The sequence below is a fragment of the Eubalaena glacialis genome, chromosome 12 (assembly GCF_028564815.1).
Source record: "Eubalaena glacialis isolate mEubGla1 chromosome 12, mEubGla1.1.hap2.+ XY, whole genome shotgun sequence".
Lineage (NCBI taxonomy): Eukaryota > Metazoa > Chordata > Mammalia > Artiodactyla > Balaenidae > Eubalaena > Eubalaena glacialis.
The window spans coordinates 20,081,635-20,103,328 of record NC_083727.1 but is presented as its reverse complement, the minus strand read 5'-3'; the positions used below and the strand labels follow the sequence as shown (position 1 = coordinate 20,103,328).

General features: G+C 37.5%; 1 protein-coding gene across 1 annotated transcript in view; it reads right to left on the bottom strand.

Annotated features, from left to right (window-relative positions):
- Positions 1–5,057: 5,057 nt before the first annotated feature.
- Positions 5,058–21,694, bottom strand: part of LOC133102620 (gap junction gamma-1 protein-like) — a 97,235-nt gene continuing 80,598 nt past the window's right edge. The window contains 3 exon segments of the mRNA XM_061207660.1: positions 5,058–6,020; positions 6,022–6,282; positions 6,322–6,441. Coding sequence (XP_061063643.1) covers positions 5,058–6,020; positions 6,022–6,282; positions 6,322–6,441 — 1,344 coding nt within the window.

Below are 21,694 nucleotides of genomic sequence, written 5' to 3'. Positions count from 1 at the left end.
ATAATCCCTTACTTCTCCTTTTATCTTGAATCTGAGACCCTGCCTGATATGAACCCTAGTGTCTAGCTGTCCCTTGGAATGTATCTCTGGTTTCTGTGCCTACCATACATCAAAGGGGCTATTCTGCCATTATATAAAACACTACGTTTTGTGTTGGAAATTTCCCATTGCCCATCCTCAATTAATTCTCTACTCTTCTCCACCCTGCTGTGTCCCAGGAAGCTGATCAGTAAAAACTGCATCATCCCAGCTAACTGCCTTACTCTCTGGCATTGGTTTGCATTCAGCCAGTGTGGAGCATGCGCAGGAGAGGAAAATGTACAAGGAGGGTGAAGTCTGAGAATTGATTCCCTCTGGCCCCTCCCTGTTAGGCTGAGAACAGTTGGCTGCATTCTCTACCAAAGGCCACAGCTGCTGGAGGGCCTTCTCCTGCAGTTACTTTCTCTGGATTCCATTAACCGTTCCCTCCTCTCCTCTCATTTCTCTTAACCCTGTTAAACTGTCCTCAGTTACCCATGTGAGTGGGCCATCTCTTTCCTTCAGAGACCTTGACTACTGCAATTGTTAACAGACATCTGCTGGGCACATAACAACCAAAGAGACAGTACAGTACCAAAGCCACGACACTTCTTTCTTTTGCCCTTTCACTGGTTTTCAGAAAGTCAGAGATGTTTGTATCACAGTGACATGTCTAATTCTAGTCTTAGCAAAGCAAAATAAGTACCAGAGTAGAAGTATTAAGGCACTTTAACTTGACAGAAAAATAAATTGATGCAAGCCATGATGCTTTACGTCTATAGAGCACTTTATAGCTTATTAGATGCTCTCACACACATAATCCCCCTTAAAAAACCATGTCTGGGAAATGATGATAAAAGAAAGAGAAATCTGACTTCATAACTTTACAGCTCAAGTACAATGTTTTATGTATTTAGGGAGCATCTTGTTCTATATCTATGTATGTAGCCATTTTGACACATATAAAGCTCATGCATATGTGAAGTCCCTTAGTAAGCATTCAATAAATGATGGTTCCTTTCTCTAATTCCATATGCAGTATCTAATTTTGCTACAGTATTGAATGGTATCTGAATAATTGCCTGGATTTTAAAAATTTAAACAAATATGCTATGCTGAAGGAGCTTAGAGTGCAGTTGGGAGGTAAGTTATATACTATTATTTTTCTACTTGTTATTTAAATCACCACCTCAGAACTTAGTGGCTTAAAAAATAATAATCATTTATTATCTTTCCCAGTTCCTGTAAGTCAGGAGTTTGGAAGTGGCTCAGATAGATAGTTTTGCCCCAGTCCTCTCATGTGGCTGTTTATCTTGACTAGATTCTGGAGAAAGGATCCATTTCTCAGGTAGCTCACTCACATGGCTGGCAAGTTGATGCTGGTAAATTGGTTCCTATCCACGTGGACCTCTCCACAGGGCTGCATGAGTGTCCTTATGACATGTCTCCCAAGTGAGTGATTCAAGAGAGTAAGGCTAAGTTGCAATACCTCTTATGACCTAGTCTGGGACTCACACACTGTCATGTCTGCCATACTCTATGGGTCACAAAGGCCAACCCTGTTCCAATATGGAAGTTGAACACACAAGGGTGTAGATATTGGGAGTTATCTTGGCTGCTTGCTACCATATCCACTGAGAAGATAAAACAATAATGGGATCAAGTATCCAAATGATGGTTATTGAGAGACAATTCTGTGGAGAGTCAAAAGAGGGGAAATCAATGAGGCTTGGAATTATAAAGAAGGCTCAGGGGATGAGGTGGCACTAGATTTGGAATGGTAGGATTTGGAGAGGGGTATAAAACATGGGCGAACAAAAGCTTTCCTGGACAATGTAACAAAGCAAGGATGACCAAGTATAGTGTGCCTGAGTACTCCTAAAGATGAGTAATGGGAGGTTTGAGAGTAAATAGGAGCCAAATTAGGATTGGAATTTAATCCTTGCAGTCAGTAGAAAAGCATGTAACCGACATAATGACATTAATACTGTAAGATGAAGCTGGTGGTAAAGAACTTATTGGAGTAGGATAGTAAGGAATCCTTTGGAACTGTTGGAAGTCATGGAAAAAAGGAGAGGATGTCAGGGACATTTTGGGAGAAGAATTAACAAGGGTTAGCTGTGGACAATACCCACATTGACTTCATGTCTTCAAATCCAAATAACCCAGAGAATGAGGGTGCCCATAGTGAGAACCAGAGAAGCTATTTTACTAAGAAAATTTCAAACATAAACAATGGTACAATGAAGCCCATGTACATCATCCAGCTACAAAAATCATTGACCCACATATGCCAAGCATTTTATTTATGTTACCTTATATTAATACGCAAAGAGGATAAAAAATTTGCCCAAGAATATACAATTAGTAGGTAGTAAAGTTGGGATTTGAATTCATGTCTATATGGCTTAAACACTCTGACTCTTTCTACAATAGTAAAAGTAGAAAAAAGAGAATATATAACCTCCAAAAACACCTTCATAGATAGAGTGTTGGCTTGATAAAAGACTTTATCCTTACGTTGACAATGCTGGCACACATACATTATTTAAATTATATATAAAATAAACATAATTTTGAATCAATCATATTTGAAAATCAAAGTACCCATAATATATACACATTCCTGACAAATATGTTGTAGATGAAATATCATAGGCATCTTACAAAAGCTTGTTGAATCAAATGCAAGATCATTCATGGGAGTAAAAAAAGAGAGCGGGTAAATTACATACCTATCATGCCAACTGATTCTGCAGATAAAAACTAAATTAATGTTTCTTCTTTACTGAATTACGGTAATGCTTAGCATTCTTCTTGAACACTGATTTTGATTTTGGCCCCTTATTTAGATTAATTTAAAGTATAGGGGATCATGTCTGATTTCTATTTTGCCTCTCTCATAGAGCCTAGAACTGTGCTCAACACATAATCAGAACTCAGAATATATTTACGGAAGAATTCAACATGTTGACTGAGGCTAAGATTCTTGTTTGTTTCTCATCCACTCCATTGCCTATATCAATAGTGAGAAACGTATAACTTCTGTCGGAACTGTCATTTTAAATAAATGAGCATCCTGTTGTACTTGTCATGGTTATAGGATGCAGGGAAATGTGTTTTCACAATAGGCCTTGAGATGTGCCTGTGACTGCTGCTGAGGCAACAGAAGGAAAGGAAGGCATCTGGGGTCCTCTGCTGCCTGGCTCCCCTTGGGGTGGTTTTTGAACCCTACCATTACTCTATCGGTTGCTTCCACCTTGGCAGACATATAGGATCCTATGGTAATTTAAATATGGTGACAAATGCCAGGGTTTTCTCTTTACGTCTTATCAATTTTCTATTTTACTAAGGTAGGTGAAATCAACAGTGACTGTGAAGAGGGAAGAGCCTAAGAACAATGCAGCGCATGGGGGATAAATGATTCTCATTTTGAAGGTCACTACCCTGGATCAGTTTCAATGAAATGATGCTGTTAAATACAGAGAATTTCTGGAGGGAGAACTTGGAAGTCAAGGAGAAAACTTTGTAAATACTTAGCCACCCAGCTGTATTTCAGAGCATGGTTTCTAACCAAGAGCAGGCCAAATTATTTTCCTAAGTATTTCTGGGGGCCATTAAATGTTTATGACAACTTTATATAATGAAGACCTAAATTTTTATTATGCAGTTTGAAATCACCACCATGTCCTGTAAAGTTAAATCCAGTACTTGAAGAAAGGCCGGAACAAAGTCTTACGAATTTTACTCATAGAGTCTTAACAGGAAACAAATTAGGAAGATCCTGCAACCATTCTGGAAATCTGCTCTTACCATGATGCTAGGAACTCCTCATGAGATGAAATTCAGCAAATTCTGATGCTGAAGTTTGGTATTTTGTTAAGAAAAAGATGTGATATATGTATGTGTGTGTGTGTATATTTGCATGGGTATGTATGTGTGTGTGTATGTATGTGTGTGTGTATATATATATATATATATATATATATATATATATATATATATACACACATACACAATGGAATATTATTTAGACATGAGGAAAGAGGGTATCCTGCTGGCATTTGTGACAGCATGGACGAACTTTGAGCACATTATGCTAAGTGAGATTAAGTCAGATAGAGAAAGGCAAGTACTCTATGATATCACTTAAGTGTGGAATCTAAAAAAGTCAAACTCATAAAAAACAAACAGTAACGTGGTAGATACCAGGGGGTGGGGGACAGGGGGATAAGATTGATGTTTCTCCGGAAAACAAACTAGAAAATAAGCTGTAGAGATCTAAAGCACAGTATAATGAATATAGACAACAATGGTGTACTACAATCATCAAACTTGCTAAGAGACTAAAACTTAACTATCCCATCCACTAAAAAGAAGGAATAATTATGTAACATGATAGAGGTGCTAAATATTGCTACAATGGCAATCATATTACAATATATAAATGTATCAAATTAGCATATCATATACCTTAAATTTGCACAATGTTGTATGTTAAATCTATTCAATTTAAAAAAGCGTGTCCTTCCTTATATTGATATATAAATATTGCCCCTGCAACTTTTATCTATTGGCCATAGTTACAAAGCTTTAGGGCCACAAAAAAGCGAGGCTTTTTTTTTTATCTTAAGGATTTTTTTCCCCTTTAATATAAAAGTATAACTACAGTGGTCCAATGTAATAATATAAAAAAAGTTCTCATACTAAAAAAAAAAAAAGTACCATAATACTGTACATAATCAAACTGTTCAACAAGAATGATTTAAATATACCTGTTCTTTTCCAGATCTGGAAGACACAAATGTAAAATTCTGCAACTGTATTGCTGGAACATGTGTCCAGGAACACTGTGTTCCCCGTTCTCTTCCCCTTGTCCCAGCCCCAGCTTCAGAGTCCCCTGAGCTTGGTCATGAGCCAACAGCATCCCTGAAAATAACCAGAGCCAAATGTTTACTCAATGGAAGTCATTATTCAGTGAGCCGCTGCTTACCATGAACTATGAAAAGCACAAGTTTTAAGCACAGCCAAAATTAAATTCAGACGGAGGTCTTCCCATCCCCTGATTTGCTACTAGAACTGCTTTTGTTGGACCCAGCTTTGGACTCCACTTTTGCTTTTTTTTCCCGGGGATCGTGGGGGTTATTTTGGTGATTGTAGGCCTGGATTGCCAGATCCAGGCGTTCCTGAGCCATTTTGATTTACCTCTGCAGAGTCTCCAGGTCAGCTGGGAGGTTGTCCTCATGGCTGCCGTACTGTTGTTCCTGGGCGATGTTGGCCTTATTTTGCTTGTGGGCAATCTTAGTGTTGCTGGACAGTTTGGTGTACTGGATTTGATTTGGTTTGATGGCAATGTTGTAGCCAGGGGGAGCAGATGGTGTATTCCAAGTGAAAGGATAATTATAAGCAGCCGGATCTTCCAGTTCCCTCCTTTTACTGTTTAGTGAGTCTCGAATTGTCCCAAATCCTAAATGAAGCATCTCCCAAATGTTAGGCAATAGGCAAAGGCCTGTAACACCATACATTATCAGAAGAAAGATGGTTTTTTCAGTGGGTCTAGAAATAAAGCAGTCTATCTTAAGAGGGCAAGGAAGTCTGCTGCACACATAAAATGGGTGGACTTGGAAGCCATACAGAAAGCACTGCCCTATCGGAAAACCCACCTCAAACACGGTCCTTGCCAGCAGCTGCAGCAGGTAGATTTTCATGAGCCCATCCTCCCGAATCCACCGTTGCCCATCATGCTTAGGTTTAGATTGGTTCTGATCTTTATTTTCTTTTTCACTTTCTAATTCCATTTCTGGATACATCGTGGGATCCTTTTCATGGTCCTCTTCTGTTTCTTCCAGAGCCTGGTGCTGTTTCCAATGCATTGCATAGGGTTTGCTCCGATCGGCCTTCTTGTCTGCTTCACCGTGCTCCATTTTGGCAACCTTATGACTGGCATAGCCCAGGTACATCACAGAGGGGGTCGCCACCAGGATGATCTGGAACACCCAGAAAGCGCATGTGGGAGAGGGGTGCTAAGGCATCATAGCAGACGTTCTCGCAGCCTGGCTGCTCTATGTTGCACACAAATTTGCTTTGCTTGTCGTAATAGATGGATTGTCCTTCTACGGCTGTAAGGACAATCCGGAAGAAGATGAATACAGTGAGCCAGATCTTCCTCACAAACGTGGAGTGGTTGTGGATCTCCTCCGGCAGGCAAGTGAGGAAGCTCCTACTCGTGGTGACTGAATTGGTTTGCCCTGTTATCCAGAATTTCTGTTACCCAAAATTTTCTTAGAGAAATGTTTTGCTTACAAGTTTTCCAGATTCCCTTGGTTGGCGGGGTCCCCCGGGGCCGCCTCCTCCGCCGGCCATTGCCTTCGCCTTGGTCTCCAGCCAAGGCCGAAGCCGCTCCTGCCGCTGACTCCCGCAAGTCTTTTAGATGAAAAACTTCTCACTACTAGACTGACGCACTTATTTTCTTCTCCTGGGTCTATGGTGGGGAAAGGGACTGGGTGGTAGGTTGCTTAGGTAGCCCTCTCTCCACTTCCCTTCCTTATGCTTTTCCACCGCCACCTTTCTCTAGGTAGCCTTTCCCTTCTCCCTAGAAATGGAGTGAGTAGGAGAGAGGACTGGTGAAACCAGGACAGGTTTACTTGATGGATAAGACCGTGATATGGCACTGATGCTGTCTGGGCTGGATGCTGCTGGAGTCCTATTACTCCTCCAGGTGAGCCTCTTGGGCAGGATCAAAATAACTCCAGGCCAGCTCTCTCCACATTTCCACCTTCAGCACAAGTCCAGCCACTCCCCGTGCAGCCCTTTCTGCTCTGCTGTCCTGGACACCTGGCCAACCACCATCTCGCCTTTTTGCTTTTTTAGATGTGGGCCTGGTACCAGTCTCGGAAGCTCACAAACTCTAGATTTCCAAGTTAAGCTTTCCAAGTGGCTTTCTTGAAGCTCATCTGTCTCTGCTTGATGTGAGGAATAAGCGCAAGTACACTCCTTTCCTGACCCCTGGTAGGGATGGGGTGGCAAAGAATGCCACAACACTCAAGTAGCTACTTCTGAAGCAATTATCTCCCAAACCAGGCCTGCCTCTTTGTAACATCAACCTCTTATCTACCACTAGATTTTTTTGGCTTGTCTTTTATTCCCCTTGTAATTCCTGCATAGAGGATGTATCATCATACTTTGAAATATGAAAGGGGTACTTAGCACCTCAGTTTTGCCTGCCTTCTTTGGGGTTTCAACCAAAACTGAGGCAGAGAGAATTTTGCTTTAACAGCCTATTACACAGATAGCACACTTCATTCTCTTGTCTTCTCTATCCTTTGATCTGCAAGTTCACCTGGATGTCAAATTCCTCTGCATAGCACTTTCCTCCTCAATCCCTTGTCCATCCTATAATTTCTTCTTGCTGGACTTCATACCTTTGAAAATATCCTACCCTTCCCCCAGTCCACTTAATACCCCCTGTCTCTGTTTTTTTCAGCCTATTGTTTTTTTCTTTCATTCTAGAAAGTTCAGGGTGGCTTTGTACAGATCTAAAAGATTATTTTTTAAACCATTTTTCAAAGGCCTCGTTTGGTTCACTTTTTTTCCCCCTGTATCCTATTTTGTCTCCTGTTTCCTATTTACTCTGCTCATTCACTGCACTTAGGCTCTGTCCTTGGTCAAGACTTGGCCTTGCTCTGAGTACACTGTTACTTCAGCTGTAATCAAACAAGTACTCATTAAATACCTACAGAGTACTTAGCACTTTTCTGGCAGCATGCAAGATCAGGGAGTTTAGGGTCTGCCCTTAAGGAATTTCACTTTCATTAGCCAGGATAGAACACATCAAAAGAAATGGAGAACATTCTGTTTGTAAAAATATGTGATCTGACAATGTACAGGCTTTCACTTGGACCATAAAGTTGGCTTTCATAAAGTTTAAAAAGATCCTGAAATCTCTCCTGATACGTGAAGTCTTCCCACATTTTTCACAGAAGCACTATCTATTGTACTCGGGCATTGTTTAACATGTTAGGTCCACAGATGTACCTGCCTTAGCCTTCCACCCCTAATATAAATTTTCCCTAAACTTGTACATGAGATACATTTTTAATTTAGGTTTTGTACACATTAATGAAATCATTTTACTTCTAATTACATCTGTGCCTGATATTTAGCATCTAAATTGTTGAGTAAAGAATCAAATTCTTATTTTTTTTTTCTTCATTCTTTTCCAGTGTGTAAACTTATTAGATGTTCTGGGCTTCGTGATGACGATAATGATGTTAATGACAATAATAATGACACCTCCCATTTGCATTACACTTTCCAAAGTACTGTCACATACATTATCTTATTTCATTCTAAAAATGCACCGAGATGATTGTGACTACTTTGTTCATGACTGAACCTCTTACAGCCCATAATGGCTCCTCTGCTTCCCAGTTGCTCTGCCACAGACACTCCATAGAGAGCTACAGCCCTGCGTTCCTCTGCTCAGGTAAACCTCCAGGCTCCCAAGCCCAGTAGTTCATGCTCCTCTGACCCAGACTGCAAAGCTGTTGATTTGGCTCCCATTTTTGCTCTTCACCCATTTTCTAGACCTGACCGGGTCACTTGCTTCTTGGGCCTGCCTTACTCCATAACACAAACTTTGGTTCCACTTTGCTCTGTGCCCTCTAACCAAGCACCATCACAACCCACTCTCAGTTGCAGAGTTTGAAATCAGTCTTGACCCTGCTTACTTAGGGAGGGAGGTCGTCAGTAATTGCCAACAGGAGTAATCTAAAACCCCCAGTTCAGAGACCCTACAGGAGTTACTACTTTCTTCCCACATGGAAGCATGCTTCTAGGACACAATACCCTCAGTGAAGTCAGCCCATCATTCTGAATGCCTATGGTCATTGCTGTTTTTAATGTAGATTTGTTGTTGGCACAAAATGAAGTCAATTTTCCAACATCGGTGATGATATTAAAGCATGACCATTGGGACTATGTTAGGTGATGTCCAGTTTCCCACTGGCATTTCCTCAATGGTTTTTCTTATGAAACTGGACCACTACTAGTTCAGCTTTTGTTTCATAAAGGATTATAAAAACAGCTCACTTTGAACCACAGTAGTGCCAATGACTTGCAGGAATTAAAAACCGAGCAGATAAATACAGGGATGGCAGAAAGCCCGAAGGATGGGGATAATGTTGAGAGATCAGACAGCTGAGTGTTGCCGCTACAGGAAGAATTTGCACACGGCATGCCTTTAGTCTAGACAAGGGTATTTCTATTTTAGAGTAAGTCATCCCATATTTCCTGAGGGAGAACTGTTCGGAATGCTTTTACTTATAAGTTTAGAGCATTACAGGATGTGCTTTTATTTTTGTTATTAAACTGTAGGTGATTTGTTATAAAATAGGCAAACCAACAACGCTATGAAGGTGATTTATGTTTAGAGGTTGTAGGAAATATAAATTGATTTCTTCCTTTTTTTTTCTTTTTTTTTGACTGTCACTCTATTCCCAGAATAAGTGCATTTGGTGAAAAGAATGGTAGAACAAAACAAAAAAATCTATAAAAAGAGTTCCTACAGGATGTTTGGAGGACAGAAAAATTCTCTCTGTTGAAGAATTGAACTTCTTCTTCTAATGGCTGAAATCACTCTCCTAGCCAAGCAGGCTGCGCATTGGCTGAGGCAATGTTAAGACTAGGTTGGTGTTGCCTACAAAGCTTAGGGAGCTTGTCAGGGTGGGTGTGCAACCGGGAGTTTAGATAAGATTTCCCAGGGGTTTTAGTTACTCTTCACTTATTTCAATTTGGCTTTCTCCTTAGCTGGCTCCTACTTAAGAGTTTCAAGCTCGTGTTACTATCCTGGTTTTCAGTAGTAGCAAATCCTAAGGTAGTCTATAAAACTGTACCGCTATGATTCACATGGAAAAACATACTTTTGCATCTCCTGCCATGGAGTATGGTTCTAAAATTGGCAATCTCACAAATGCTTTGACCCTTTAGCATTCCAGGCAGTTGGTCTGTCACTTTTCTTTCACTTTATAGCTTTTTAAAAATGGAGTCCTGAGTTAGTCAGGCTTGGAGGCTAAAATTCTCTTCAGTAAGTGTGTTTTTTCATAGCATAGTGCATTCATAGATGCTGGGAAAAGAATAACTCTCCCAGAAAAGAACTGTAAGATGGATGTGCTAGATGGGGCTCCAATATAATTTGACTCTGAGTGCAACTCAAGGCAATAACTTATCAATTCTTATCATTCATTTTTATATTCATATTTTTTGATATTTTCTTAACCTGAGGGAGTGATTTTTTCTCAATTTAGACTTTGCTCCTGTCCTATCAACATTATGCCCATTTCACCTCAGCCGCACACATGAATCAGCTGCATCCAGACTCCATGCCTGAACCCTCAATGGCAAAGGTCCTCCCTGTGATCACAAGTCCTGTGGCTGCTCACAGCTACATCCCTCACACCAAGAAGGCAGCTCTTTGACATGACAGCTTCCAGTTGCTGACCTGTTCCATGCCCCAGCCTCTTTCAGCTACCCTCCACATGGACCCCATAGTCAAAATGTAAACTACATTCACACCACAATCCCTGAGAATTCACTATTCCCACTTGGTCCTTCACCAGTCAATTCCAGTTTCTCTTCCCCTCGCTCAGCCTCATGAGAAGAAGAGCAGAGCTAGGAGACAATGGTCTAGTCCCCTGGCCTGGTCCTTGCACATTTCTGACTTTCTTCTGGGACAGGCTACTCGGAACCTTTACATCACCTCTCGTTGGCTGCATGCTGGCTCCAACGCTCCTACAATTTCTCCTTATGTAATAGGGAAGAACAAATCTGACTCCATATTGGATCTGGTTTTTTGTTTTGTTTTTTTTTACTTTAACCTTTGTATTCTATTGCTTTTGCTACAAGTTAATCACTAAAGGGATGTTGCCTGTAACTTAAAGTAGACATCATGGCCCATCTCAGGGAACCCTGCCTCTCATGCCTGAGCATTAAGCTAAATTACCTTTGTTTAGCTTACAGGAAACATCCTGACCAGGCCCACCTGTGAATGGCTGTCGGAAAGTAGTAATTAACACTTTCCCTCCAGAGTATGGCCAGAATCAGGAAACATTTGCTACAATTTATTGCCTCTTTTACTTTACTTCCTCACCTCCCCCTCTTTGTTCTATAAAAGAACCCGGGCAAGATGTTTCTTTGGGACACCAGTCCACCATCTTCTCTGTCTGCTGGCTTTCTGAATTGAGTCTCTATTCCTTGCCTCAACAACTCGTCTCTCTATTTATTGGCCTGTCGTGCAGTGAGCAGTGTGAGCTGGGGCTCAGTAACACTCAGTCAGTGCTCTAAGTGAGAAAACAGAAAAGCTGGCAGGATTTCCCACAAATTCTTCCTCTCCAATGCTAAATGTTTTCTGTTCAGTTTTTGTTCACTCTCATTTTATTCCTTTCCATAAAACTTCTTTCCAGGAATACCTCCTCCACTGTGTGCTTTGTCCCATCTGTTGAGTGGGGGCTAAGGGGAAGGAGGATTTAAGTGGGAGAATGGCATGAGTTGGGGAAGAGAATCTCTGCTCGTGACCACAGCACAGGCATCTAGAAAGCATGCCAGGAATGACTGTCACCAAAAAGCAGGGTTTGAAGACTCTGCTGAAATGAGACTTCTCACAGGATGGGCGCTGTTGAGTGGACAGGTGTTGCTCTGGCTGTTTGCTTTCAGTCCATCCTTTCTTGGATATTAACACCCTAATTTTTATTTAGGAAATCAACCCATCTTCAGTTTTGGGATTCCTGATCAAGATACCCCACTCCACTCCTGCCAAAAATGGGCAAGAGACCCCAGGTTGTTGGCTGAATTCAATTCGTGAGCGAATGACATATGAACTGTTGACCTGATTCATGCTGGCCAGTGAGAGAACATCTCTTTGTTCCTGAGGGCAGGTGCCCAGAGCTACTCTGAAGCCTGCTTCTTGCATTTTCCTTTCAATTCCATGAGCAATTCTATGTACTTAAAATTTTTTTCTTTTTGAATTAAATTACCCAAAGTCAGTTTATATTGCTTGCAAAGAAAAAAATCTAAATTTTATGGAAATTGAATAAGTGAAGGTAACATGGTATTGAAGAAAGGGCATTAGATTAGGGTCAGAACACTTTGGCTCTAGTTTTATTTCTGTTCCAGACAACCGGGATTTATTTGCTCCCATGTTGTTTTATCTAGAGAATGAAGATTCTCAGCTGAGGGGACATATTCAGATCTCTTGGGTATCTTTTTAAAACCATACACACTCATTCTCCATGCAAATTATGTTAAAAGTCTTGCCCTTCTCCTCACCCTTACCATGCATCACCTTACCATTGAAAATTACAGTCCAGTGAGCCTCCATTCCTAACAGAAGTTATAGCCCTCAGATGTGCTGGATCAAAAAATATTCTACTGGACTAGGATATTTCTAAAGGTTCTTCTAGGGCTAATATCCTTTGAGTTGATGAGATGCTTTTTAAAATATGTAACTGTTTTAGACAGGTTATGAAAGAAAATTTAAAGTGAAAGCAGATGGAGATCTATGAATAGAAACAGGAATCAAATCTCAAAAATTGGAGGAATAGTTGTGAAAGATTTTGATGTGAGTTGCCTTAAGTACAATGATAAACTTGTAGCAAATATATTCATTAGGACTCATGAGACTCATATTTTAATTCACCAGCACACAGGGCTTCAATTTTTTGAAAAAAAACCCACTTAATTTGAAAAAAAAACTTGATTTTTGTTAACACACTCTGAGTTTAGAAAATTTCCATTGCACTAAATATTAAGACCATCAGTGTGGTCATATAACAACTGGAATTCAGTGTCCAAAAGAATAGGTTTCTGAGAAGTTTAACCAAATGCTACTAATCTAAAAGAACTTGATATCAAAACTTTCTGAATAATTTGTTATTCATTAATGAAATATATAACAAATGTGAATGATACAAAACAGAGAAATAGTCCAAATAAATAAAATATACACTCATGAGCTAAAATGAAACCTGAATTAAACATTAGTTAAGATGTTAAAAAATATCTAAATAAAAATTTTAAAAATATTTTTTATGAGTCAACATTTCTACTCTGCATTACTGGCTTCTTTCGATGGAGAAATATTAAGAATACTGAAATCAAAACCATGGTCTCTAACTGCCAATGAGCTTTGACATGATCAACTCCTAAGAGTCCAATTAAATATTTATAATAAATATACTTTAATTAAGTTGTCAGTTATTTTTTATAGTCTCTTTCTCTTTAGCACACTCACACACACTTACACCACCACCACCATAGCATTCAGGCCAACAATATTTAACATTGCTCTATTTTGACACTTAAAAGAGCATACACTTTGATATGATATTCTCTGCCCCTAAAATTGCTTCAGATCATATGGAATAAACCCATATGCAATTTCTGCAAACTGCTTACCATATGGTAAGTTCCTACTGGAAATTTTAAAATTACGTTTTATCCTTGCTCCATCAATAATTTTGGAGGCTCTTGCGTGCATATAATTATGTACATTATAACTTCATCCTCTTCATTGCTTTTTGTATACCTTTTATAAGTTCTTTTTATATAAACAGGTAAGAAACATTTGTTCAAAGAAATGAGATAATTAAAATTTAAAAGTCGATCATGAATCTAACTAGGTCCTTACCTTGGCAGTGAACATCCACTTAGAAAACTTCTAATTTTTTCAACAATAATTACATTGGCAGGAGGACAATGGAGTATGAAATTTATGATAAGAATTATACCATTAAACTGTATCTTACCTAAGAAAATCTTTGTGAGAACTGATGCTTTGGTAACACTCTGGCTTATTTCACAGTTGTATCACTCAGTTTGTTTTGCAAGTTTCATTCACTGTTTCATCAAGAGGAGATAAAATACAGTATATAACATGCTGGAAATGGACAATGAAGGACCAAACAAGAAGCATGATACTTTGTGAGAACATTATATTACTTACTTTCACCCATGAGACACTCAAATTTTGGGTCTTGCTACTTGCTTGACATTGAATAACAAGAAAAGAAGAAAAAAGAAAGTAAAGAAAAAGTAAACAGAAAACTAAAATAAGTTAACATAAATAAGTTCAAATATGCCAGTAGTAACAATAAATATGGATGAGTTAGGTTTTAAATGTAGGTAATATCAATTTGGATTAAAAATAAGAGTTAAATTCTATTTATGAGAAATATATCTAAAGCAAAAAGTTAGGTTTAAAACAAGATAACTGTGAAAGATACAACTGACAAACACTAAACAAAATAACATTACTATCAGATAAAGTAGTAATTTAAGGAAAAAAGTTACTAAAAGAAACAAAAGGAGATATTACACCATGATTTTTAAAAAGCCACTCAACCATATCTTCAAAATATTGTTTGTCAAGTGAAACTGATAGAATTACAAAGATTTTTAAAATCTTAAAAATTTTAAATCTATATCTTAAAAAATATAGATTTTAACTCACTTGGTAAAAATAGTAGATTAAATAGAATATATATAGTAGATTAAATAGGATATATCTAATCATATCTATATATCATATGTATATATGTTCAATTAGTTTAAAATACCTGAAAGTACTACCTTTGTACCTTTTATAATTGGGACGCTTTTTTTTTTTCTTTCTATTTTCTAATTCTCTTCTTTATGAGTCAGTCAAAGGATTTCTCCTTGTAGATATGACATAAAGACATACCATATATGTCATCTTTTGTGAAAAAGATCTGAAAAATTGGTTATCTTTATGTCACTGGAAACCAGAAATGTTACTCAAACTGAATTGTATTCCATGTCACTTAAACTTGGGCCAATTCGCCTTCCTCAGGAAGCTACTGACCATCAGGAAAATTGCCGACTCCAGGGAAGGGTCAAAATGTCTTCAGTCACCATCACCAACTCTATTACCATCATTCTTTGACGTGTGTGATTGATGTTTTCTCAGTTCATATGCAGTAAAATAAGAAAACAATTTTGTTATTTTTATTCTACTTTCCCTTCCCTTTCCAACTAAATTGCCTTCCCACTTCTCTTCCTAAACTGAAATTATGTGGTCACCAATGATGAACAAGGTGGTACCCACAAGAGTGCCATTGTTTTTAACACTTCATCACCAAAGACTTTGTCCTATGCATTTCACCCAAAGACTAACTCACTTTTACCCTAAAACGTTTAACCCTGGTTATATTTTATAAGAATGAATACTGGTCCCATATTTTCACACATAATAAATTATAGTCACTTATAGTTACTATTAGTTAGAGCCCATTTTACTAAGCTGAAACAGGGATTCAGAAAAGTAAAAGGTATGGGGTCTTTCCATACTCTACTTCCAGATTTTCATTATTGTTTCTTTTTATCCTTACTCCTATCTCTTTTTAAAATCTCTTCTCCACCTTCTCTGTGTCCCACAATGATTTTCAACAGAAAATCATTTTTTAACCACTTGATTTAAGCCTCTCTAATCTCTTCCAAAATTTTATTGTTTTTATTGCTCTGGGAGAGAAGATATTTCCATCTAGAAATAGAAGCAATTTCTCAGCTTGATTATCAGACTTACTGTTTTGTTTATTTGTTTTTTTCCTCCCTAGCATGTCAATGAGTATCTCTCTGTATAAGTCATTGTCTGAATTTTCTATTATTTTATGGAAGTAAAATTACTAGGCAGTAAGAATGAGCATTTTAAAAATTATTGAGATAGTTTGCCAAATAGTTATATTTTCTTTATCTAAACCAACCCATTCCCATAAAAAAGCCAGATATTTGGGAATGATACAGAACAGAATAAGAAACCATATCAATTAAGTATGGCATTTGTTGTCATTTTTACTTTCATTGTTATGAAGGCCAGATTTCAGGGGATTGATTCTTCTGAGGCATTTGCTCCTAACTGAAGACACACAGCCACTTGCTGGAAGGTAGCACTGTGTATTTGCCTTATGTTGTCATGTCTGTCTAGCTCAAAGGTATGTCTTTCCACTTAAATAGACTATAATTTGTCTAGGTATCAATATTAAGTACTTTCCCCACCAAGTCTCAAATGCTATTGATTGCATGAGGCTCATGAGGATTAATGCTTTCTATTCAACCAAAATCCATTAAGTTAGACATTTAAAATTCTCTATATAAAAACTTATGTAAGACTTTGAAAAATTTTTTAAATAATAAAATGAAAAATAATTGTTAATGACCTCTGTAAAGAATGTAGCAATATTTACTATATTCTACCTCTAGGAGTTTCCCTTGAATTATTCTATGGTTGATATTCCAGGCATCAAGCAGCAATCCTCACCCTTTCAGGAAAGAATCAACTCACTATTGGCTAAAGTTCACAGAAGGCCAAGATAGGACAAATTTGTAACCGTTGTTTTTTCTTCCTTGTTTCACTCTTTTCTTTCCATTAGAATCATGGCTGCCTTCACACTCTTCCCTTTGCATATATAGTACATACTATGAGCTGGTAGGTTTATATACAGTTTTCTCTGTTGGCTGTACAATCTCTCAAAACCAGATTCAGTTGAAATGTCTTAATTTCTACAATTAACATTGTAGCACACATTATTCTAAATATTTAAGTGGATTAGTCTCATTTTAAAAGATGTGATAGTAGAGTGAAGAGCTTAACGTATAATGCAAAAACAAATACAGCTATGCATTCATGAAATCACAAAGAAGGAAACTATACATACATGTATACACAAATTTTTCTCAGGTTGTTTTTTTGTTTTTGCTAGTATACTATATAAAAGTTTTAAGAGCAAGTTCTTTTACTCTAAAGTTTTCTTAAGCATAAAATTGCAAAAATTAGAAGGGCCAAAATCAAAATGCAATTTAATTTTTTAAAAATCTTCTAAATATTTTACATGTGACATTTCAATTTTTAATGCCATTTGTATTGCTTTACTTTCATCAATTTTCTTAATTGGCTTCAAAGAGACTGTATTTTATTCAATATCTGTTTACATTTTTCAAAAATTCCTGAATCATCTTCAAAATGCCCTCAAAGGATGACCTTAATGATCAAAAAGATTTCTTTCTCTTCTTCAGTTTAAGTGCATAGATATACATTTCACTTTGAATAATATCAAGCTTAGAAAAGAGAAGCAACTTTTTTCCTTTCTACTTGGGGGAATTTTTGCTTAGTATAGTCGTTTGTGGAGTTCTAAGAAATTTTCTTCGACAGAGCATGGAAGAGTTCTTGACATAGCATCCTTCAAATGAATTTCATCTTGCACTAACTCTGACAGCTTCAGATAGCCAGCATCATGTCCACACCACTGCATTCCCTCCTGTAGCTAATATATATAGCTTTTTATAAGACCAATGAATAAGACATAACGAAAAGGGAATCAAGCATGTAGAGTTTTAGTGGGGATGACAGATAATTTTAAATAGAGTAGTAAATTCTGAAGAAGGTAAAGGAGTTAGTCATCTAGATATCTGGGAACAGGGTGTAGAGGCAGAGGGAACAGCTAGTGGCAAGGATACAATTATCTATCATCATACAGAATTATGCAATTGTTTTTTATTAGAATTTATAATGTATACACACTCTCACACACATAGTTTATCGTGTGTATTTGGGCTGTATTTGAGGAAAAGGGTTTTTCTTTCCTTGCTGTGGCAGATGGTTTTACACGTTGCTTTGTAAACATGGTGAGGAAGAGAGGGTAATTCAGAAGACTTTAACATCTGCATGCAACACAGATTGCTGGTCTTCTTCATTACACATTAAGAGCCTCCAAGAACCATTTGGAAGACTGCAAAGGCAGACACCAGATTTTCCTTGCCTCAGCACTTCCTTTCATTAAACTAGAAAGTCTTCCAGCTGTTAGTGCTGAAAAGTTATCCTTAGGGAGGTATTTCTTTCAAAGGGAGCAGGGTTTTCTTGAAGCCACATTCGCAGATTTCTATTCAGTACAAGAGAGCTAATAATCAAAAGAAACAAAAGAACCAACTCAATTTTCCATTGACAAATGATCGAGTCCACGAAGTATTTTAGATGATTAGATTCTCAAATTATTTTCAAATATTATCTCCACCAAAACTAATTCACTCTAATTTGATGGTGTCAGTATTTTTTAAAAGACCGAAATTTATAAAGCAAAAAAAAAAAGACTCTCTTCATTTCCAGCCTTTTTTTTTGGGCAATACTGGCCATCTTTCTGTTTCTATTAAGCTGTTTCCTGTTCCCAGAATGTTCTTCACCTAATCCATCCAATCTAAACTAGCCGTTAGTTATCACATTGCATCTTATTTTAATTCTTAAACAAAACATTTACCACAGTTTGGTATATTTTATTTTATCTGTTAATTTACTTATTTGTTTATCTAATCTCTGTTTCCCTCTTCTCCACATTATTTGCTTCCACACTCCATGTACCTAGAACAAGGCCTGGCATATATAGTACGTGCTTAATATATATATTTCTCAAAAGATAGAGAATATTACAATAGTCTGAAATAATGAATAAACTTTATCATTATAAACCTAGAAAAAATAAAATGATCAGATTAAATATCCCATATTTTGTAACATTTTATTAAACATTTGCAGAACTTAGAATTATTCATTCATCTTAATCATCTTTAAGATGGAAAAATATAAGATTTTAATATATTATAAGGAACAATATCTGTACACCATTGTGGAATGAACAAGTGAGTCCTATAGAAATTATTGATGATTTTTTTGTAAAATAGAAAAATGTTTTTAACCTTTTCTTATAAGAGAGTTAATCAGAAGATTTATTTTTTAAGTAAAAAGCATATATGACTGTGATATTTTGATGGCTCAGGTGAAAGTCAAATGCCCCCGTGTGACTAGTAGAATTCTGCTACACAGGTTAAAAAAGATATTTGAGGGAAAACAAAAGACAAATAACCCCCAAAGGTCAGAAGTGGCATTTGTATCAACAGCTCTCAGGGGAGAAACTGGAAGTTAAAAATAAATCATTGATAGCATACAAGGCAAAACTTAGATACAACAGAAGATAAGTGGAATGAAATTTCTTCTTTCTCCATCTCCATCTGTCTGATATCTGAGATTAGATTTTTTAAAAGCAGTGAATTCATTTGTCTTCAATTAAAAATGAATAACAAAAACGAACTATGAAAATTACTGCCAAATTAACTGGTGCTAAGGAACTAAATCTAGGTGCAGAAGAATGAGGGAAAAAATATTCTGTTTCAACCTTAGGCAGAGGTTTTTTTTAGCAAAATACAGAATTATAATATAACATGAATGCCAAAATCATGATTTATGCAATTTGAGGATTTTCCAGGTATGTTTCCAGTCTTCTGACCTTCAAACAGCAGCACCTAAAGAAAAATAGAGCTCTGGTTTCCCGCAGGCTAATTATGGCCACCTAACTTCAAATTCTCCCACATACGCTTCTCCCAAAAACATTTATATGAACAAAAAGAAGAAAGGCAATCACCCATAACCTATGACAATAGCAGGGAGGCAGAAATTTTTGAAAATTTTGATTCACATTTAAGTAAACATTCTCTAGATTACAAACCAGGGCAGAGGGTGAGACAAGGATTGTGCAGAAGAGAGCAGAATACAATAGGATTCTAGTAGGAGTAAAGTAGAGATAATATTGACTGTGATTTATCCCCAGTAAAGGAGGGCTGTATCTTGAGTGGGTGAATACTGAGAAAATATCTGAAGTCTGGTAGATGAGAGCACTGGCAATAGGGGAGTAAAATGAAGTCTTCTTAGAAAGTGCATAGGACCAGCAAAGGCACTCTTGGGAAGGCACTGCTTCTGGGGAAATAGAATGACAGTTTTGTTGAGACAGCGCTTCCTAGAGGCTTAGTGCTGAAGAGGAAGAAGTAAACATCTAGAGATAATGGCTGTATAAAAACAAAATATTATCCAAGAATAGAGGAAGAAAGACTCTTCCCAAAAGGTACCCTTTGTTAAAGAATTTGCACTTCACATACAATAGTGCTCTTGAATTAAGAAGCCAAGTAAGCCACATCTTTTCAGTTCAAACCCATCTTTCTAAGTCTGTAGAATGACCGTTTATTCCTTATGCAAGAAAATCCAATGCAGCTAAAAATAAACAAATAAACAAGCAAAATGCCCATCATCTATACAAAATGACTGTAAAAAAAAAAAGAGAAAATGAGAATGAAAAGTTTGGGGTATGTAAAAGACACCAAAAAATAGTTGGAGAGAGAAGAAAAACTGTAACGTGACACTGTCACGCACAATTCACTAATTCAACCGTTTATCCTTATTCTCACGGCCTAGTCCTGGGTTGTCCACCAGAGTCTCACTTCCTTGGCAGATTCACAGTTTTGTTTTGTTTTGTTTTTTTTGGTAGTGCAAAAATCTCCTCTTAGCTTTTTAGCCCCTTATCACTGCTCCAGCGTGGTTTCTTAGAAAATCGTTCCAAATGTACATAACTTTGGAGTCGGTAAATGACTCAAAAGAATGCCTCAAAGTGGAAACTGTGCACAGTGTGTCACGCTCACATCTGTGTGGTATCTTTTTCCTCTAGAATCTTAGAATCTTTTTCCTGAAGTCACGGTTACCTTGGATATTCTGTGATGTCTTCAAATAGTTGTCTTTTTATGCTTTTTTTAAAATCCTGCTTTAACAGGTGTTTATGATGGGAGAACTGGTTTGATAGCAGTTACTACATCACAAATCAAAGTGGAAGTTTATCCAACTGTATTATTTTTCTCCATAACATGCTACATACTCTGTATTTACTTGTTTATTCATTCTATGTCTCCTTAATATAGTGCCTTGAAGGTGGGGACTCAGTTTTGTTCACTGTGTAGTCCCAAAGCTTAGAAAAATGGCTGGAATAAAAAAGGCATGCAATAGGGCTTCCCTGGTAGCGCAGTGGTTAAGAATCTGCCTGCCAATGCAGGGGACACGGGTTCGAGCCCTGGTCTGGGAAGATCCCACATGCCGCGGAGCAACTGGGGCCGTGAGCCACAATTGCTGAGCCTGTGCGTCTGGAGCCTGTGCTCCACAAAAAGAGAGGCCACGATAATGAGAGGCCCGCACACCGCGATTGAAGAGTGGTCCCCACTTGCCGCAACTAGAGAAAGCCCTCGCACAGAAACGAAGACCCAACACAGCTATAAATAAATAAATAAATAAACCCAAAGTTAAAAAAAAAAAAAAAAGGCATGCAATAAATATTTTCAAAGGAGGGAAAAAAGGAAGAAACCAGCTTGTAGTTCTCCTAATGATTCTTTCATCCAGGTACACACCTGGGAAACTTGATTTAAGGACTTCTATTTATCTTCTTTGATCAATATTTTTAAACTTCTCCTACTCCTCAACTCCGCACATCCAATTAGCTACCAAGTTCTGCTAATTCTATATTTTTAATATCTTTCCAATATCCTCTTCATCCTTGCTGTCTCAAGGATGAAGGATGAAGGATGCTGTCTCATCATCTCTTGCCTGGTTACTAAGTCAGTCTGTTCATTAATGCCGTACTTCTACTTTTCCTTCTGATCATTCTGTCTTTCCCTGACATACAGTTTTTGGTGTTTTTCTCAAATACAAATATTATATTTCAGGAGTTTAAAAATATTTTAAAATGTCGTTGGCTCAACAAAAGGATACAAGGATAAATACAAAACTTTTATTTTCATGGAATACAAG